This window comes from Ictidomys tridecemlineatus, chromosome 5 (genome assembly GCF_052094955.1).
Source record: "Ictidomys tridecemlineatus isolate mIctTri1 chromosome 5, mIctTri1.hap1, whole genome shotgun sequence".
Taxonomy (NCBI): Eukaryota; Metazoa; Chordata; class Mammalia; order Rodentia; family Sciuridae; genus Ictidomys; species Ictidomys tridecemlineatus.
The window spans coordinates 110,180,404-110,197,902 of record NC_135481.1 but is presented as its reverse complement, the minus strand read 5'-3'; the positions used below and the strand labels follow the sequence as shown (position 1 = coordinate 110,197,902).

Genomic DNA, 17,499 nt, shown 5'->3' with positions numbered 1-17,499 from the left:
ACACCATGCCTATGTAGTACCAGAGAAGTTCCACCCAATTTCATACCTGTAATCCCAGCAGCTTGGGAGGCTAAGGCAGGAGGATCACAGGTTGGAAGGCAGCCTCAAAAACTTAGTGAGGCTATAAACCTAGGGAGACCCATCTCAAAATAAAAAATAAAAAGGGCTGGGGTTGTGGCTCAGTAGTTAAGCACCCCTGGGTTCAATTCCTGCTATCTAAATCAATCAATCAATCAAAATAAAAAATAAATAAAAACTATCAAAACAGAACCAAAAACAACTGCAAGAGAACCCAAAACAACTCTTGCAGAGGCCCCAAAGAATTGCTTCTTATTAACTCCAGAAACATGGATTTAAAAAAAAAAAAAGAAAGAAAGAAAAAGAAAAACCCCACAATGCTAAACATGTGGAGACCATCCAGATTGCTGTCAGGGGGTGGCAAAGTGCTTTGCTATAAATATTGCAGGACTCCTTCTTCTTCTTCTTCTTCTTCTTTTTTTTTTTTTTTGCTTTGCATTTCAGGCAACAGAAATGGCTGGATAAACCTTTAGTTCATGTGCAAGAAACTGCAAAAACAATGTGAAAGGTTTTCCTTAAATGGAGACACTTTGGCTCAGGCTCAGGGTGAAGTCAAGGCTCGGGCTGAATTTACCACCCAAGTATTATTTCTCATATCTTGAGCAGGAGCCCTGGCGCAGGAGCATTCATCCCCAACCCCCCTCCCGTGTCATCTCGAGGTGTGTGCAGGGCACATTCAGCTCCAAACTTTTCTGCTTTCACTTTTGATTAGTTGGAACCTCCATCTGGTGGTATTTGAATATGACTGTTTTCTGTGGCTTTTGTGTGGCTCTTTTTCAAAGTATTCAAAGCAGTTTAAAAATAATGTTCAGCGATCTGACCAAGTGTTAATGTAAGTACTTATTTGGAGACTATTTTTTTTTTAAAAATCTAATAAATATATTTGCAACTATTAACTCTATGATGTCTTGAAAATAATAAGATTAAAAAAAAAAAAGATTTGAAATATTTGGCTGCTCAGCCATGGCTGTAATGCTTTCAGAAGCAACAGTAGTAGCAAATGGCCCCATTTATAAAAACAGAAGAGCTAAAATTATTTAATATTACACAGGAAACTGAAAGTAATGTGTAGCAACGTGGTGAGTTTTCAACAAGCCTGCCACTGAGTTTCTCTGTGCTGAAAAAGTCTGATTGAGACATTTCTTCTTTTATTCATTTAAAAGCATATGTTTTCATGAAAATATTAACCAGGGCATGCCCGTTGGAAGCAGGTTTTGTATCATGCCGTTTTGAAGCAACCTGTTTCCACTAGAACCAAAGGAAATTTGGAAGCAAATTAAAAACCTCTCAAAGAGTGAAAAATGCTCTGCACTTTTGTTTCGCCTTTGTGTGCGGCTGTCACTTATCCAACATGTGCCTATGAATATTCTTTCTGAAGACCTGGGCTTCATTTTAAGGTCAGCCTTCAATTTCTAGAGAATATAATTTGCTGCTATTTTTAGAGCATCATGATTGCTGGTAATAACTAATGGGGGAAAAAAAACTCAACAGAGAAATAAATGTGTAACAGCTGTGTCTGCTTAAATTTGATTAAAGGCAGTAGAAAAAAAAAAGTAAACAGAAGAATACTGTGACAATAGACAAGGGAGAGACAAGTATCCCTTTCATTGTGAGAAGTTTTACAGACAAAACTTGCTGTACTTCGCAGGGCCGGCCTTGTCTGTGTTTAAAGTTTACTTTACTGTTTGTCTGGAGTGGGATCAGTGTTGTAGTGAATAATTTATAGCCAGCATGAATGAGCTCATTAGTCACCTTTTCAGACTTTAAATGAGTTTTGTGGTTGTCATTACTCCAGCCTTCTGTTCAGCCGAGGAGCAAAATGACAGTTTGGCAGTTGGCTGTTCCCCTTCAGGTCTGCGCTGGCTTTTGTATTTCGTGGAAGCCTTTCCTTTCTTAGCCTGTGCTGTGGGCCAGGAACCCTCACATTTCAGTTGCCTCTTTGCACCCCAAGTTTAAATGAGAGGCTTGGGCAGAAGAATCACTGGGTTGCGTCTGCCAGAGAGAATAAAGAGGATGAAGTGAGCTTTCTCCAGCAAACTAGTGTGGTTATTTCTTTTGTGCTCCGTTTGATGATTCAAGTTACTCAAAAGCAAAAATCAAGCTGGCTATCCTCAAGCAGTTGGGGAACCAGGTTGTCACAGGTGGTGGGTGTTGGAGGCAGGGGATGTCATGGGAGTTTGAGGAGAAGGATGTTTCAGAGTTAAGTTTGAATTGTTTTGATTCTGACTGTCAAGAGGATGTGGGGGAAGAAACAGAGTCTATAGCAAGTCTGCTGGGTTAGATTCCCCAGGCCACAGGAAAAGCATGTTGTTCCTACAAAGGTATGGACAAGAAGCACTTTCAAGGGGCTGGAGGTGTAGTTCAGGGGTGGTGGAGCTCTTGCCTAATGTGTGTGAGGCTCTGGGTTGAAGCCCTGCAAAAACGGGGTGGGGGAAGGCTTTTCGGTCTTTCAAGATCCCAGCCAACATGGAGGTCCAAGATCATTGGGAATAGCTGTCGATTCACCCCCTTCTCTTCATCTACCCAGCACAGACCTCAACAAGAAAGTGAGCTATTGCCTTGGCCTCCTCCTCCCCGTGTCTTTGGCTGGAAGGCTGCTGTCTGTGGAAGACTAGCCTAGGTGCACCAGTTACAGGTGGGGTTCCTTTGGAGATGATGTTCCAAGGTCTGTCCCTCCCTTTGAACCTGAAGCTGGCCTGGGGCAGCTTCCAGAGAGCTCTGACGCTCACTCCCTGGGAATGGGCCCCCTCAGGAAGTCCAGGACACCTTGACCTGCTCGTCTTGGTCTGTGGGTAACCTCTGTGGACACACTGATGTTCTCCAAGGATCCTTCAGCCCAGTCTCTGGGCCTTTGTTTTGAGGTTCCTCTGACATTTTCTATGAGCAACAGGCACTAATGGTTGCCGTCACCAACGTGGGCAGCACCCCTTTCCGGGATCCATATTGTTAGACAGCTGGCCTAGTGCTGTGTGAGGCATGTAGAAAAGATGTTCAATATTCCTCTTTGGAAGAAATGCCAACTTAAAAAGGACGCCTGGTTGTTTGGGGGCCAAATCGTTGAAACCAGTCAGAGTCACATGGCTTTGAGTACAGAGAAATGAGGTGCTGTTGGATGCACCCACAGACAGAGTTAGCAATCCATTTGGCTACTTCCTTTCCAGCCCCCACCCTTAGGCGACTGAGCATGCACTCCATGCTTCATAATTTATGGGCACATTTTGCTTGTACCTGAATCTCAATATTAAAGACACAGGGAAGGTTGCGGGTGCAGCTCAGCAGTAGAACACATGCAAGAGTAGGTCCAAGTCCCTGGGTACCATCCCCAGGGAAAATAAATAAATAAATAAACAAACAAATAAATAAATACACAAGAGACCCTATTTTGAGAAGTGATGGGGTTTCAAAACCTAAAACTCGCGTGAACTTTACCATCTAACTGAGTGGAGACTTCGGGTTTGACTGTTGTAATAAGTTGAGTTGCTAATCTCCAAAAGGGAACTTGGTACAGCAGGGAAATATGTTGATAGTATTTTTATCTGTGTACTGTTTCCCAGAGAGTTTATCCAATTTGGAGCTTTTGCTTTCTTTGAAAAAGACTCGTGGAAAGATGGATTGTTTTTTCTTTCACATCCCTCTAAAAAAGCAAAGTGAGAGAAGTCGCTTCTTGGCATGGGTGACTGGGGCAGACTTAGCTGCCGAAACCCACGAGACCAAGGTACTTGGCAGGCTCACTGGAGGGAGAGAGGAAAACAGGCCAGATTCCTACAGACACCGCAGGGGGAAGGGTTGGATGAGGCTACTCCTCTTTGATCTGTAGAGTTAGTAGATACAGGCTTGAGAGGGGTACACTTTCTTGGGGAAGCGGTAGATATTTTTTATTACCACCTGGCCGCATGTAGTGAGCAGAAGGCAAGTGCAGGGCAGGGGCCTTGCCTCGCATGCCACTTACAGTGTGTTTGACGTTCACTTCCCAGTTGATTATGTATGTGTGTGTGCGAGTGCATGTGCGTGGTACTGGGGATTGAGTCCAGGGGTGCTCTACCACTGAGCCACATCCCCAGCTCTTTTTCTTTTTATTTTGAGACAGAGTCTCACTAAGTTGCTGGCCTTGAACTTGCTATCCTCCTGCCTCAGCTTCTGGGTTCAACCTTCAAGTCGCTTGAGGTTCCGGGCATTTGTTGCCACGCTGGTCCCCAAACTCTTAGTTTATGAACTATTTGCAAATTGGTTCATACACCGAGTCTATGAGATTGAGAAAACGATTTCAGAAAGGGAAAGCTTTACTAAAAAACCCTGAACAATGCAGATACACGGGAAGCCAGGGAACACGGCCACATAATGTAATAACAGGCCTCTAACCTCTCACCTGGGCAGTATCTGAATTTTCAGGATTTTATACAATGCCCCAGCAAACACCTTCCTAAATACACTGTTGCACCCTTCTGTTCATTTATTCCATACATCTTTATTGTCTTCTGTGCCGAGGGGGCCCTAGCATTAATGCTAGGTGCACAATGCAGAATGAAATGGGCTTCAGGAGCGGATTCCTTCCTGGGGTAGGCAGTCTGGTGGGAAAGCTAACTGCCCAGTTATGGTGTTGCTCCAGGATAAATTCCTACAAGTGGGCAATTGAGGATCAATGAGCAGGTTCATTTCAATTTTAATCCATTTTGTCAGCCTGCCCGTGTGTAGAGTCTCATCAAGCCACCTATCTGGTGCCACTAGTGCCCACATTGGCATGGCAATTCCTTTTAAGTCTGGGCCAATCTGATAGATGAGAGGAGATACACAATTGCTTTAATTTGCATTTCTTTGATTTTTTTTTTTTTTTTTTTTTTTTACTGAAGTTGAACATCTTTCCATGGGCCTATTTCCATTTTTGTGTCTCTTTTTGTGAATTTGCTCTTCTGCTTATTAAGGTGATAATTTCATTTTCTTATTAAGTTGTAAGAGTTATGAATGAAAAGTACCAACCCATTTTCTTTTCTAGCAAATATTTACTCTTTTTGTCTTTTACTTTACTTATGATCCCGGATACTACACACATATTCTACATTGTTATGCAAATGTGTCAGTGTTTTCCTTTTTATTTATTTACTTGCCCAAATTAGTCTACTAATTAGTGTACCAGAGCACCATTTTATATTCCTTACAAATATTAATTCATCTTCAGCGCAACTCTATGAAATGTTGGTACAGTTTGGACACAGAATGTCCCCCCAAGGCCTATGGATTAAGGCTCCGTCTGTGGGGTGGTGCTGTTGGGAGGTGCTGAGAGCTTTAAAGGTAGTAAGTACCTAGTGAGAGGTCTTGAGGTCCCCAGGCATGTGCCCCTGATGGGGACTGTGGCCCTCTGGTCCCTTCACTTTCTCTTTTGCTTCTTGGCTGTGAGAAGAGGGGTTTTGCTCCACCACATGCTCCCACCATGATGTGCTGTCTCTCCATGAACCCATAGCATCAGGGCCTCCTGATCCTGCACTTGAACCTCCAAAACTTTAAGCCCCAAATAAACCTCATCTTTTTTATAAGTTAATCATCTCGGGCATTTTGTTATACTGATAAAAAGTTCACCAATACAGGTGGGTATTGTTATCTTCTCCATCCCCATTTTTTTTTTTTAAGGTACAGAAATTAGGTAAAGAGAAAGAAATTAAGGATCTTGACTAAGGCTGTCTAGCTAGGAAGAGGTAAGTCTGAGCATAAACCTAGCCAGTATCTCCCTGCTAGGCCACAGCACCTCTGCTCTTGGTATTAGGCATGGTATGTGTTTCTTTCTTTGTGGTGTTATGCTCGAATTTGGGACCCCCAAAATACCACCAGAGACCAAGATACATGTAAGCAGCAAAGAGGTGTTTATTGCGAGCTAACTCGGTCCTCCCATGCACACAGCAACTGGTAACACTGAGAGGCCCCGAGCCCAGGGTTTGCAGCAGTTTTATATATTCTTTGGGGTAAGGCAGGGACTTCACATACATCATAGCATCTCTTAGCAAATCATCACACACCAAAAAATCAAATAACAACTCTAAAACATGATTAGCACATTTGCTGGCGGGAACAAGTTGGGTAGGGGATGATTGGTTACTACAAGAGGGGGATTCGGGGGCTGGGGATGTGGCTCAAGCGGTAGCGCGCTCGCCTGGCATGCGTGCGGCCCGGGTTCGATCCTCAGCACCACATACCAACAAAGATGTTGTGTCCGCCGAGAACTAAAAAATAAATATTAAAAATTCTCTCTCTATCTCTCTCTCTCCTCTCTCACTCTCTCTTTAAAAAAAAAGATATTTAAAAAAAAAAAAAGAGGGGGATTCGTTTGAACTGATTGGTTTAAGCCAAAAGGGGTGATTGTGCTGAACTATATAGTTTCCCAACACGTTATCAACCACCATAAACTACTGGGAGGGTCATCTGGCATCCCAGGTATTTCCCTGTCTCATGCTGATTGGTGGCTGCTAGGAGGTTGCTATGGATCCCCACCTAGCCTGACTGAGTCAGGGACACCTGGTGCAGCAGATCTCTCCTGTTATTTGCAGATAAACAACTTAGCAGGGTGGGAATGTGCCTAGGAGTTGCTCTGTGGGTTTTTCCAAGGACACGGGTCACGCCCCCTTCCTTGGACAGGCTTAGCTCTAAGGTAGAGGCTGATTTCTCAGTGATTGCTTCATACCTGCTTGCCTGTCTCCATGCTGATGGCTTATGTCACACGGTATTTCTCCTGGTTCCTTCTAACTCTCTTCCATCAGTACTGGTCATAGAGTCACTAGATGCTTAATAAATACTTGTTGACTAAATGAGTTGATTAAGTCTGGATTTCGGATCATCTGCTCACACTTTTGTTTATGGTCAGAGGAGCTGACAGGTTCTATATTTCCTTTTTGCCTCCAGCAGGTGACCAGACAAGCCCAGGTCTGACTGGGGCCCCTGAGTTCCTGAGCTTCACTCCACCTGTTCAGCTCTACTGTCCCTCACTCCCCACCCCTTATCCCCTCCTGGAGCCAGCCTTGGGGCTCTTCTTCCTACTGGAGAAATTCTAAGAAGACTGTTCCCAGACCTCACCCTTAAGAATCTTGGTAAACACCAAGAAACACCAAAAGAAAACATCCTCCCAGAGAGGATGACCAGCTAGAAACTTGATGGCCAACCCTTCCAGCTCCCTGAGAGGTTCCAGGTCCGTCTCTCCTCCACAGAAGGAAAAGAAATGAGGGTCTTTTTGAAGCGTGACAAATGGCATTCTCATACATTATCTCAAAGAGACTCTTGGTCAACCCATGATAAAAGAGTTATCTTTGACTTTAATCTCTTCCTTTCTTCTCATATTCAATCATTTGACAGATCCTCTTGGTTCTTCCTTTGAAGACTCTCATGCATTCATTTTTTCCAGTCTTACCCATTTTTTTTTTTTCTAGAATTCAGGGGATTTCAAAGTGTACTTCCCAGACCCTCAGCAGCCCTTGAGAGCTTTTTAGAGATGCAAATTCTCAAGCCCCAGCCTAGACCTTCTGAACCAGAAATTCTGGGGGTGGGGGCCAGGGAGTGGTATTTGAATCATCCCTCTAGGAGATTCTGATGTACAGTCAAGTGTGGGAAGCACTGCTCTGATAGAAAGGCCACCTTACCACTAGAACATTATAAAAGGTGATGAGCATTCATTGCAGAAAATTTGGAAAGTATAAAGAAGTACAAAGAAAAAAAAATTACCTATAGCTGTCAGAGGAAGGGGACTACCTATATACCATTTTCTCCCCGGATTTTCTAAAAATACATTTAAAAATAAAAAAACAGTCCTCCTTCCCTTTGATTTGGTGGCAGGATATCAAACCCAGAGCCTCCAGCACACTAAGCACGTGATCTACCACCGAGCTCCACCCTTAGCCCCGTCTTTCCCTTTTGCATGGATCACTGCAGTCATTTCTGAGTTCTTCTGTCAGCTTTTGCTCCTCCATTTTCTCTTTTGCTCTCCCCTTGGATCCACCATTCCCATTCATCTTTTGAATTCTATTTCTCATACTATAACTTCTGGGCCGAAAAATATCCAGCAAGCTCCTTCACTCTGCAATCTTAGTGCCTGGGAACTTCTCAATGCTGGTAATTCCAGGGGTTTTGTGGTAGGATGCTTGCACACTTACCAAAAATCTGTGTGCTCCATAGGGACAAAGACCCCGAATCTCTGGCCCTCAGTGCAAAGTCACGTAATTGGTAAACAGTGAATGATGGCATCTTCTAATAGCTAAGTCATATTTGATAAATCTGTCATCCATTTCTTCTACCCGGAATAGCAGTTTATAAGCAGGATCATCTTGTAGTACTTTCTCAAAGTGCTCATGCCTGGGTCCTATCCTAGGAGATTGGACCTCGGAGGTGTGGCTTCCTGGGTAGTTTTGATGGGCATCTCCAGTTGAGAAGCTTATGTCTAGAACCAGTCATTCTGGGACTGGGGTTGTGACAATCCTCAGCACCACATAAAAACAAAATAATGTGCCCACCTAAAACTAAAAAAAATACATAAATAAATAAATATTAATAAAAGAACAGTCATTCTGCAGTTCCATAGATCAAATGCCATCTTTATTAGATATCTGTTCAAAGTCATCTCCCCTTCCTTTCCCAGGCCTGTTGTATCGGATGCCCCACCATACCCCTTGTCTTAGCTGTTAGGAGAAGGCAGAATCACCTGACTCAGGCTAGACCAATCAGATTATTTCCCCGAGAATTTAAATGATGTACTGGAAAACCTGAGGTCCTCTAGAGATGGTGGGTGCTAAAAGTCAGAAGGCTCCAAGACTTAGCACTGGTGTCCACATGTGGCTATCAGCAAGGAAGCCCACCTGCAGGGAGAAGAGTGGAGCAATATATAGGAAGGAAAGAGGAAAGACATGGTTTCAGAGGGAAAGAGATGGAGAGAAAAATTTCCTGATGGTTGCCAGTTCCACACAGCCAGATCTGCTGCCTGCTCTGGGCTTCCTCTCATGTAACCCCCTGCCTGTTTTTTTTCCAGTACTAGAAATTGAACCCAGGGGTGATCTATCACAGAGCCGCATCGGCCAGCTCTTTTTATTTTTAACTTTGACACAGGGTCTCAATAAGTTGTTGAGGCTGGACTTGAACTTGTGATTCTCCTCCTTTAGTCCCTTGAGTTGCAGGGATTACAGGTAGGCACCACTGCCTCTGGTTTATGTATCCTTTAGAGTTTGTTTGAAGGATTCCGGACAAGTAGCCCCTCTTTCCAGACCTGCCTGAGTTTTCCCCATTCTTGCAAGTCTCTTGAGTCCTCCCATCCACAGAATTTGATCATTGCTTATCCACTTAGTTGTTCCTGCCTCTTAACCATCCCATAAATAAATCATGAAGGAAGAACTGAGCCCCATAAGGATTGGAGTTGAATGAGCTATCATTCAGGCCTCTGACTTCCCAAATACGTATGTATGTGCTCTCCAGCCCGTGGCCAGAAGGGACTACAGAATGTTCCATCGAATCCCAATCAGGAAATAAGTATTTCCCAAAGTGAGTTCCAGGGCACCCACAGGATCCTACTGTCAAATGTGCTTGTGAAATAGTGGTTTCAAATGGTTCCACTTGGTTGACACTTCTCGGGGGTGGGCTAGGATACATAAGGGTATTTTTGAATGTTCATAAGGAGAATTGAGAATGAGGCAGTTCCTGAATAAATCTGGCCCCTGCACCCTATGGCAGGAAGTATATCCCAGAGTTTACTCTAAAGTCCACTGTGGCTTGCAGCAAAGGTCTGGCCCCCCTGTTTCAGACAGAGAGACCAGGAGATATGTGTTCCTTGCATGTCAGGCAGGGCTGGCTCACCACTTTCTTTCTTTTTTAAAATATATTTTTTAGTTATAGTTGGACACACATAGTTTTATGTGGTCCTGAGGATCGAACCCAGTGCCTTGCATGTGCTCGGCGAGTGCTCCACCACTGAGCTAGAACTCCAGCCCTTACCACTTTCTTTTCAGAGTGACATCTTTTACATCTCTTGCAACATCTGTAATGGGAGAGGGAAATTAAGAAATATGTTAGCGAATGCAAGAAACCAAAAACCCACAGAGGGAAAGAAAGGCAAGCTCTTGAAGGCGCTCACCTCACCCTTCTCCACCCTCTGCCATGGCTTCTTAGGGCCCAAGCTTGCTACATATGTTAAAATTTGTGTCACCTGGGATGACTGGTTCAGATTCTAGAAGCTAAGAGCTTGTACAGAGTTTTAAGAATGACGTATTTTGTGCTCACATCACCTCTTTTTGAACTCAGGAAGGACTGGAGTGAAAATCATCAGTCTCTTGTAGCTCTGTTTCTAGCTAGTCTTTCCAGGGGTAGTGTGAGTGTGCTGGTGGGTTGGGAAGTTTAGGAGCTGGGGATTGAAAGGGGGGATGGAAGGCCAGCAAGGAGCTGGGACAAAAGTCTCTGCTCAAAGAGGCTTGGACAAAGGTTCATAAAGTCAGCTCTGATGATCCTCTGTTGGTGATTAAGTACACTCAAGTGACATGCAGATAGAAGAGTGGGACCTGTAGTATCCAGAGCCACTGAGATTGACTTTGTCTTGTCTCTGCTTTGGTTGCCAGTTCCCACCCTTACAATCTCTGGTCTGAGACTTCAGCGATGACCTAATTTGTCTTTCCCCCACCCCCAACCTTTACTTGGTGACTCTGGGTTGGTCACCTCATGTGCTCAGTGATAAAAAGGGTGGGGCTGGATGACCTCGGGCCACCCTGAGCCTCCACCTCTGTCTGAATGGTCTCCAGAGTGCTGGGAAGTAAAGAGGTCTGGGTGAGTCTGAAAGGCATGCTTTTGGTATGGACTCGCCACCCATGATCTTGAAGGTTTGTTTTAGGGTGGCTCTCTGATGGGGTTTCCTTATATTTTGAAACAAACTTTTCAGAAATCTCCTGGTATTTCCCTCCACTCCTCTTCCCTCCTCATTTTGGCTACGTTGGTACTGCCTGTAGAGGGGTTTCCCAAGGCTGGTTTCTCTGTAGTTTTCCAATAGCTCACAATGGCCGTCCACCGGCTCAGGTGAGCTCAGTCAGGTGGGGGTGGCAGGAGAAGTGCCCAGTGTTGATTCTCTGTAGAGGAACCTACCAGTTTAGCTACCTGGGAGTGATGTGCAATCATATTTTTATTTATGTCACCAGCAGGGTGTCCTGTTGGACTCTCTGCTTTCATCCTCTCCAAAGGCAGCTGGTTGATGTGGCCTTAACAGTGGGTGGCCATTCTCTGGAGACTTGGAGAAGTGACTGCGCAGTTTGCTGGGTGGCTTGCAAATTGTCGGTCCGGTTCTAGGGAGCTCACAATGAAGACGTGACTTGTTTTCGCTCCAGGCCTACAAGTCAGCAGGGGCTTGAGTTCAACCCACTAGAGAGGCCCCACTGGCATGGCCTTTAGGGCCCGCCTCTTGGTCTGTAATGGCCACCCTCCCTTCCTTGGCAGATACTTGGCCACCTGGGCTGGAGCTAGGATGCCTTTCTTCCGGGGGCATGGGGTGCATGCTGGAGGAAGATTCGGGCGGCCCTGGGAGCTCTGCCAAGACGCAGTAGTTGAGAGAAGTGGAATCTCCTCACCATCACAAGCCTCGCTCTCATCATAATTCTTTTTATTTTTACTTTCGAGCCTTGTAAGGCATGCGGATGGGGTAGGAGCGTTCCGGCGACACGTTGCCAGCTGTGCAGCGCCGGCCCGCCCGTGCGGCCCGAGCCAGGGGAGGGGAGAGGCCACGCGCCGCCCGCCCCACCTGTCCTGCTGTCCACGGCCGCAGCTGCCCCTGGTCGCCGAGCCCACGCCGACCTGCTCCGTCCAGCGGTGAGGCAGAAGATGAGTCCGTGCAGCCCAGCCGGGCCGAGGCCCGGACTGCGCTTGTGGCGCTGTGGGGCGCGGGGCCCAGGACAGGCCAAGGCGCCGGGGGACGCGAGGGGCCGCCCCGGTGGGTCCGCGCCCAGCGCCCCAGGCCGCCGGCGGCCCGGCCCACGTTTTCCCTCTCTCCGGCTCCCTCCGCCCCCTCCGCTCCGTCCCTCCCCTCGGCTCTCCTCCCTCCCCGCGCTTCCCCTCCTCCTGCCTGGTCATGTGTCGCCTTTTTTTGTTTGCAGTGGAAACAATTTCTCGCCGCTCGGCGCGCCCCGGCCCGACGCGCCGCGGCGGAGGCGAGCGGGAGGCGGGACGGGGCGGGGAGAGCGGCGGGGCCGGCGGGAGGACGCGCGGCGCGCCAGGCGGACGCCGCAGGTCCCATGCCGCGCCGCGACCCCCGCGCCCCTGCCGCCCGCGCCCGCGGCCGCCCCCCGCCGCCCGCCGCCCCGGGCTCGCCGCGCCGCGCCCGCGCGTCCTTAGCGGGGCCACCAAGCGATGCCCGCTGGGCGCCCGCGAAAGTTTGTCGGCTCCGCTGAAGGGCAGCGGCGCCCCCGCGCCCCCGTGCCCCGCTCCGGCCAGGTGAGTTTGCGGCTCGCTCCCGCCGGCGCCCGAGAGCTGGGGGACTCGGGCGGGGGACTTGTCCGAGGCGGCCCTGGAGACTACCTCGCCGCTCTCGGAAGACGAGGGACTTCGCAGCTCTTGGGTGAGGGCCGGGTGGGGGGCCTGGCCAGGCGGGGAGATCAGAGCCCCGGAGCGGGGAAGTTGCCCGGGCCGAAGAGTTTCCTGCCCCGACGTGCGGGCCGGTTCCCGGTGCCTCGGTTGCCGAAAAGACCCTGGAGGCAGAGTTGGTATTGTCTGCGGGGGACCCGATTCCCGCGGCCCCGGGTCTGGGAAGGGGTGCCGATCCAGCAGAGACCCCAAGATGAGAAACAGGCTCCTAACAAAGATTCCCTCCCCCCAAACTGTGCAAGATCGGCACCCGCCGCGAACGTCTCCCGAGACCCCCGAGGCCCGACCCCTCCTCACCCCGTCTCCTTGAAACCCGTCTTGGGTTCCGGATAAGTTGGGGGTCGGCGGGCTTTTATTGATTTGTTTTTAAGGTTCGCCACGGTGCAGCCAATAAAAGGTTTATGACATCTGACCGGCAGTGAAGGTATGCGAGCTCCCAATTGCCCTGGGTGCGCGGAGCTGAGCAGTTTCCCCGTTGCCTGGCAACGCCGCTGATTGACTCAGGAAGCAGCCAATGGTCGCTTCCGCTGGTCCCCTTGAAATGTTTTTGACAAGTACAGTAGACCTGAGTGGAGCGCGTGCGTGCGTGCGCGCGCAGGGCGGCGGGGTGGGGGGGTTCCCCGGGCCCCCCAAACTCCAGACTGCCCAGCTTCACTCGGGAAGAATTTCTCAACTTTTTAAAGTTCACATGGAACATCTGTTCAGAGCTGGGCCATAACGTCTTCGTCAGTTCTTTGGAGACGTTCTGATACCAGGCAAGAAACTCAGATTTTCAGCTGCATTCTCTTCTTTTAAAAAAAAAAAAATAAATAAGTAAAAAAGGAAACAAAATACAAAAAGTGTGTGTGTGTGGGTGTGGGTGTGGGTGTGTGTAGTAGAGGGAATGTAACCAATAACAAGCCTAAAAAGTTGTAAGGAGGTCACTAGTGAAAACTCTTTGCGAATCTGGTGAGCAACCTTATTGGCAGCAGATTAGAAATGTTTGCTTAACTGTGGGCTCACATGATCCAGACTCCCTCCTCCCTCCACAAAATAGGAGGAAAAAAAGATTTGGCGATTATGTAGCGTATAATAATGGAAAACTCCTCAGCTGTGGTTTCTGGGAACTGGGTTTTTTCTTTTTTTTTTTTTTAACACGAACTAGTGATCAGCAGCCATCCATACTGTTACTCTATAAAATGAGAGATTTATTGGGATGCAGTTAACAGAGAGTCTGCAGGGAGCACAAAGCAGACAAATGATCGCGGGGTATGAACCCCCAAACCCTCTTTTTTTTTTCCTCCGACAGTGCCATTTTTTTTTCTAATATAACCACATTGCTTGCAGTGTTTGTTTAAAACAAAAGAAAACATGGAGAATAGCGTGTTAGTTCCTTTGGGAAGCTACTGACAAATAAGCAAATTAAAAAGAAAGAGAGCAGCGTGTTGTCATAGCAACAGTGCAATTAAATTACTTTACTGTCAGCCATGATATAATTTTCCTGTTTGGAAGCTCAGGAGACATAAAACTTTCATTTGGAGCTAAAGTTGACTTCAGTGGCTGGGGTAGATCTCCTTTGTGTGTGCTCTGTGGGTATACTGGAAACCAGGACGGTTTCTGATGGGGACTGAGGAAACTTTTGAGACAAGCCTGGCTTTGATTGGTTCATAAATAAGTTAAGAGCAATAACTGACAGAAATCTGTCATATCCCGGACTTAGAGGTACTAGCTTTTTTATTTTTCTTTAGCATGTGTCATGGAGAACTCAGAGTAGGTCCCTGGTTTGACAGAAAGAAATGCTCCAGTGGAGGAACCCAAGGCATCTGGTCTGTCCTGCCTGGGTTGGGTGGTGATGCCAGGTTGGAGTTTTCTCTCCTTAGAGATGAGCATCCGGCAGCAGTTCCAGAGAGCTGCCCCTCCCACCTGTCCAGCAGGTTGTCTACCTCAGGGAAGAGGGAAAGTGGTGCAGTTCACTGGCGTCCTTGGCTGGTGGTTTGCTGCCCACATCTCTCTCCCTTTCTAGAAGCCCAAGCTAGAGCTTGCCGTGCTGAAGCGGCAGTTATTTCAGAGGTGGTGGGAATGGACATTTAGAGGCTTAGAATGATTTTGTCTCTGCTTTTGATGTGTTCATTCATTTTTTTCTAGGTAAATTGTTTGATCTTTTTACTCGAGGAAAAAAAATTAAAACACTTTTCTTAATAAACTAAGCACATTGTTTGCGCAGTACAAAGGGAGGCTGGAAGACTTTTTGTTACATTTGCTGTTCTAGCTTAGGTGGAGTGCTGGAGGGTTGAATGTACTTTTTATCTGTAGTGGTTGTTCTGTTTGTGATTTGCCACCTCTTTATTTGTTTTTCTCATCAGATATTATTTTACTCCTTGTTCTGGGTCACTGATTAAAATGGGGAGGGAATAGAATACTGTAACAATTTTTGTTGAATTTGTCTTCCTGCCTTGAAGCTGCCAGTTGCTCTTTCTCGACTTCCCCCCCACCCCCAACCAGTTCCAATTTTAGGTAATGGCTTATCTTTCATTCCCACTTATTTGAAATCATTTGCTTTTGCATTCTGGGTGTGGTGTCCTAATAAAATTTAATGTGCTTCATACTTAAGTTCAAATCCACAAAATCCTTGCCATCCTCTTCCAACTTGCCAAATGTTATTAAGTTTGCAGTTTTTTTTTTTTTCCTTCTAATAGGGATTAAGCCCAGGGGTGCTTAACCACTGAGCCATACCTCTTACCTGCCCCCCCCCCATATTTTTTAGTTGTCAATGGACCTTTATTTTATCTTTTTATATGGGGTGCTAAGAATTGAACCCAGTGCCGCACACATGCTAGGCAAGCTCTGAACCACTGAGCCCCCACCCCAGCCCCTGCCCCTAGCCCTTTTTATGTTTTATTTTGAGACAGGGTCTCATTAAGTTGCTTAGGGCCTTGCAAAATTCCTGAGGCTGGCTTTGAAAAGTTTGCAATTTTTGATCATGACTTTTGGGGGGAAGGAATTGGTTAAAAGAACCAAATCAATGGTCCCTGGGGCCACAGTTTTAATTCTAAGGCCCTTGTAATGATCTTTATATAGAAATGGCTGAACTTAATCTTGAACAATTGGCCTTAAATTCATATTTATTTATTTTTTTTTCATTTTAGCTGGGAGCAGTGGCCGCACACCTGTTATCCCAGCTATGCTCTGGTTAGCCTGGGCATAATAGTAAGATCCCATCTCAAAAACATAATAAAATAAATACAAATAAAAATAAATGCTATAAGTGTTTTCCTTTTTTTTTTTAGAAAAATAAACAGACTGATTGCACAAAGCCTTTTTCCTTTGTACTTATTTTGTAGTTAATCATGAAACTCCAAAGAATTTTCTATATTATACTTTTGAGTATTTTGGAGAAAGCAGGATACCAGGTAATAATTGATTTCCCCCAGGACATGGCAAGAGCCTTTGAAGGTCTAAGGGTGATGGTGAATTTCTTATCCTTTTTGTGATTTATTTGCACCTTAAAGATGGTGTCAATGTTTTCGGTTGGGTTAAGGGGTATCAGATCACCCTGCTGTTGAAAAGGTGGACTGATGTTTCTTACTAGCGTATCTCTGTGTGGTGGGTTTGTGGGTTTGTGTGGCTCAGTGTGGGAGTCATGAGGTGGTGTCCCTATGGAGCCGGACCCAGAGAGGAGGCTGGCGTGGGCTGAGGGAGTGGGAGAATTAGGGCCTCCTCTGCCTTTGTGTTTTTGAGTTTGACCAACGCCTCTGTCTTTGCGTTCTCTCTCCCAGGAGCCTTCACGTAAATGGGTCCAGTCATGCCTGCCAGTAAGAAGCCAGAAAGCTCAGGAATTAGTGTGTCCAGTGGACTGAGTCAGTGTTACCGGGGCAGTGGTTTCTCCAAGGCCCTTCAGGAAGACGATGACCTCGACTTTTCTCTGCCTGACATCAGATTAGAAGAGGGGACCATGGAAGATGAAGAGCTGACCAACCTGAACTGGCTGCATGAGAGCAAGAACTTGCTGAAGAGCTTTGGGGAGTCGGTCCTCAGGAGTGTCAGCCCCGTCCAGGACCTGGACGACGACACCCCTCCCTCCCCAGCCCACTCTGACATGCCCTATGATGCCAGGCAGAACCCCAACTGCAAGCCCCCCTACTCCTTTAGCTGCCTCATATTTATGGCCATCGAGGACTCTCCAACCAAGCGCCTGCCAGTGAAGGATATCTACAACTGGATCTTGGAACATTTTCCGTATTTTGCGAATGCACCTACTGGGTGGAAAAACTCAGTGAGACATAATTTGTCATTGAATAAGTGTTTTAAGAAAGTGGACAAAGAGAGGAGTCAGGTAAGCCTCATGTGTCTGGAACCCGTTTATGACCTATTTTTTTGTCCACCAAAAAGCAGCTCGTATCTACTACATTGAAGTGTAGGGGTTTATAAATGCCTGTTTTTGTTTGTTTGTTTGTGGTTTACTTTGGCTCATTTAGGTAGTTGCGAAGACTTCTGTTTCCTTAACCTTATGAGTTATGTGCTCTTTTTCGTCTTCATGCTGTCAAGAAGTTCCCACTGATGGCCTTTCTCATACCCAGCCGTGGTTCACAGAACCAAGTGGTTCTCAGTATCGCCCCTTCATGTGGATGGGTCACTAGAGTTCAAACAAAGATCTGTATTCCAAGTGCACCCACTGACCATGAGGTTTCTGTCTGGAGGACATTGGCCTCCTGTTGCCACCAAGATGTAGAGAAAAATTATTTTTTTTTCCTGAATATTCAAAAAGACCACCTCCCCAGGATTCTGGAATAAATGGACATCAAGAGACCTTGGGAGGGTACTTGAAGGTACTTATATACTCCAAGACAAATCAGGGACCTGAGTTGCCAG

At 46.7% G+C, this 17,499-nt stretch overlaps 2 protein-coding genes across 6 annotated transcripts in view; one reads left to right on the top strand and one right to left on the bottom strand.

Moving 5' to 3' along the window:
• The window catches only part of Foxn3 (forkhead box N3), a 384,532-nt gene that overhangs the window by 154,243 nt on the left and 212,790 nt on the right, over positions 1-17,499 (top strand). For 3 of the 5 annotated variants that reach the window (XM_078050695.1, XM_078050694.1, XM_078050691.1), the window contains exon 3: positions 16,407-16,963. In XM_078050695.1, the coding sequence (XP_077906821.1) occupies positions 16,421-16,963 (543 nt within the window). In that variant the 5' untranslated portion in view covers positions 16,407-16,420. Of the gene's footprint in view, positions 1-890; positions 911-12,361; positions 12,502-16,406; positions 16,964-17,499 lie in introns of those variants that run through there. The other 2 variants (XM_078050693.1, XM_078050692.1) reach the window with 2 other exon arrangements.
• Positions 8,622-14,119, bottom strand: LOC144377656 (uncharacterized). The gene is made up of 3 exons (XM_078049057.1): positions 14,110-14,119; positions 12,949-13,150; positions 8,622-12,755 (listed from the first exon to the last, which is right to left on the bottom strand). Exons 1-3 carry the CDS (start codon positions 14,117-14,119, stop codon positions 11,681-11,683), a joined length of 1,287 nt encoding a protein of 428 aa, XP_077905183.1. The 3' UTR covers positions 8,622-11,680.

Coding starts and splice junctions, on each gene's coding strand:
- LOC144377656 (XM_078049057.1), bottom strand. Junction 12,756..12,948: donor ACGGGTTTCAAGGAGACGGG/GTGAGGAGGGGT, acceptor CTCTGCCTCCAG/GGTCTTTTCGGCAACCGAGG.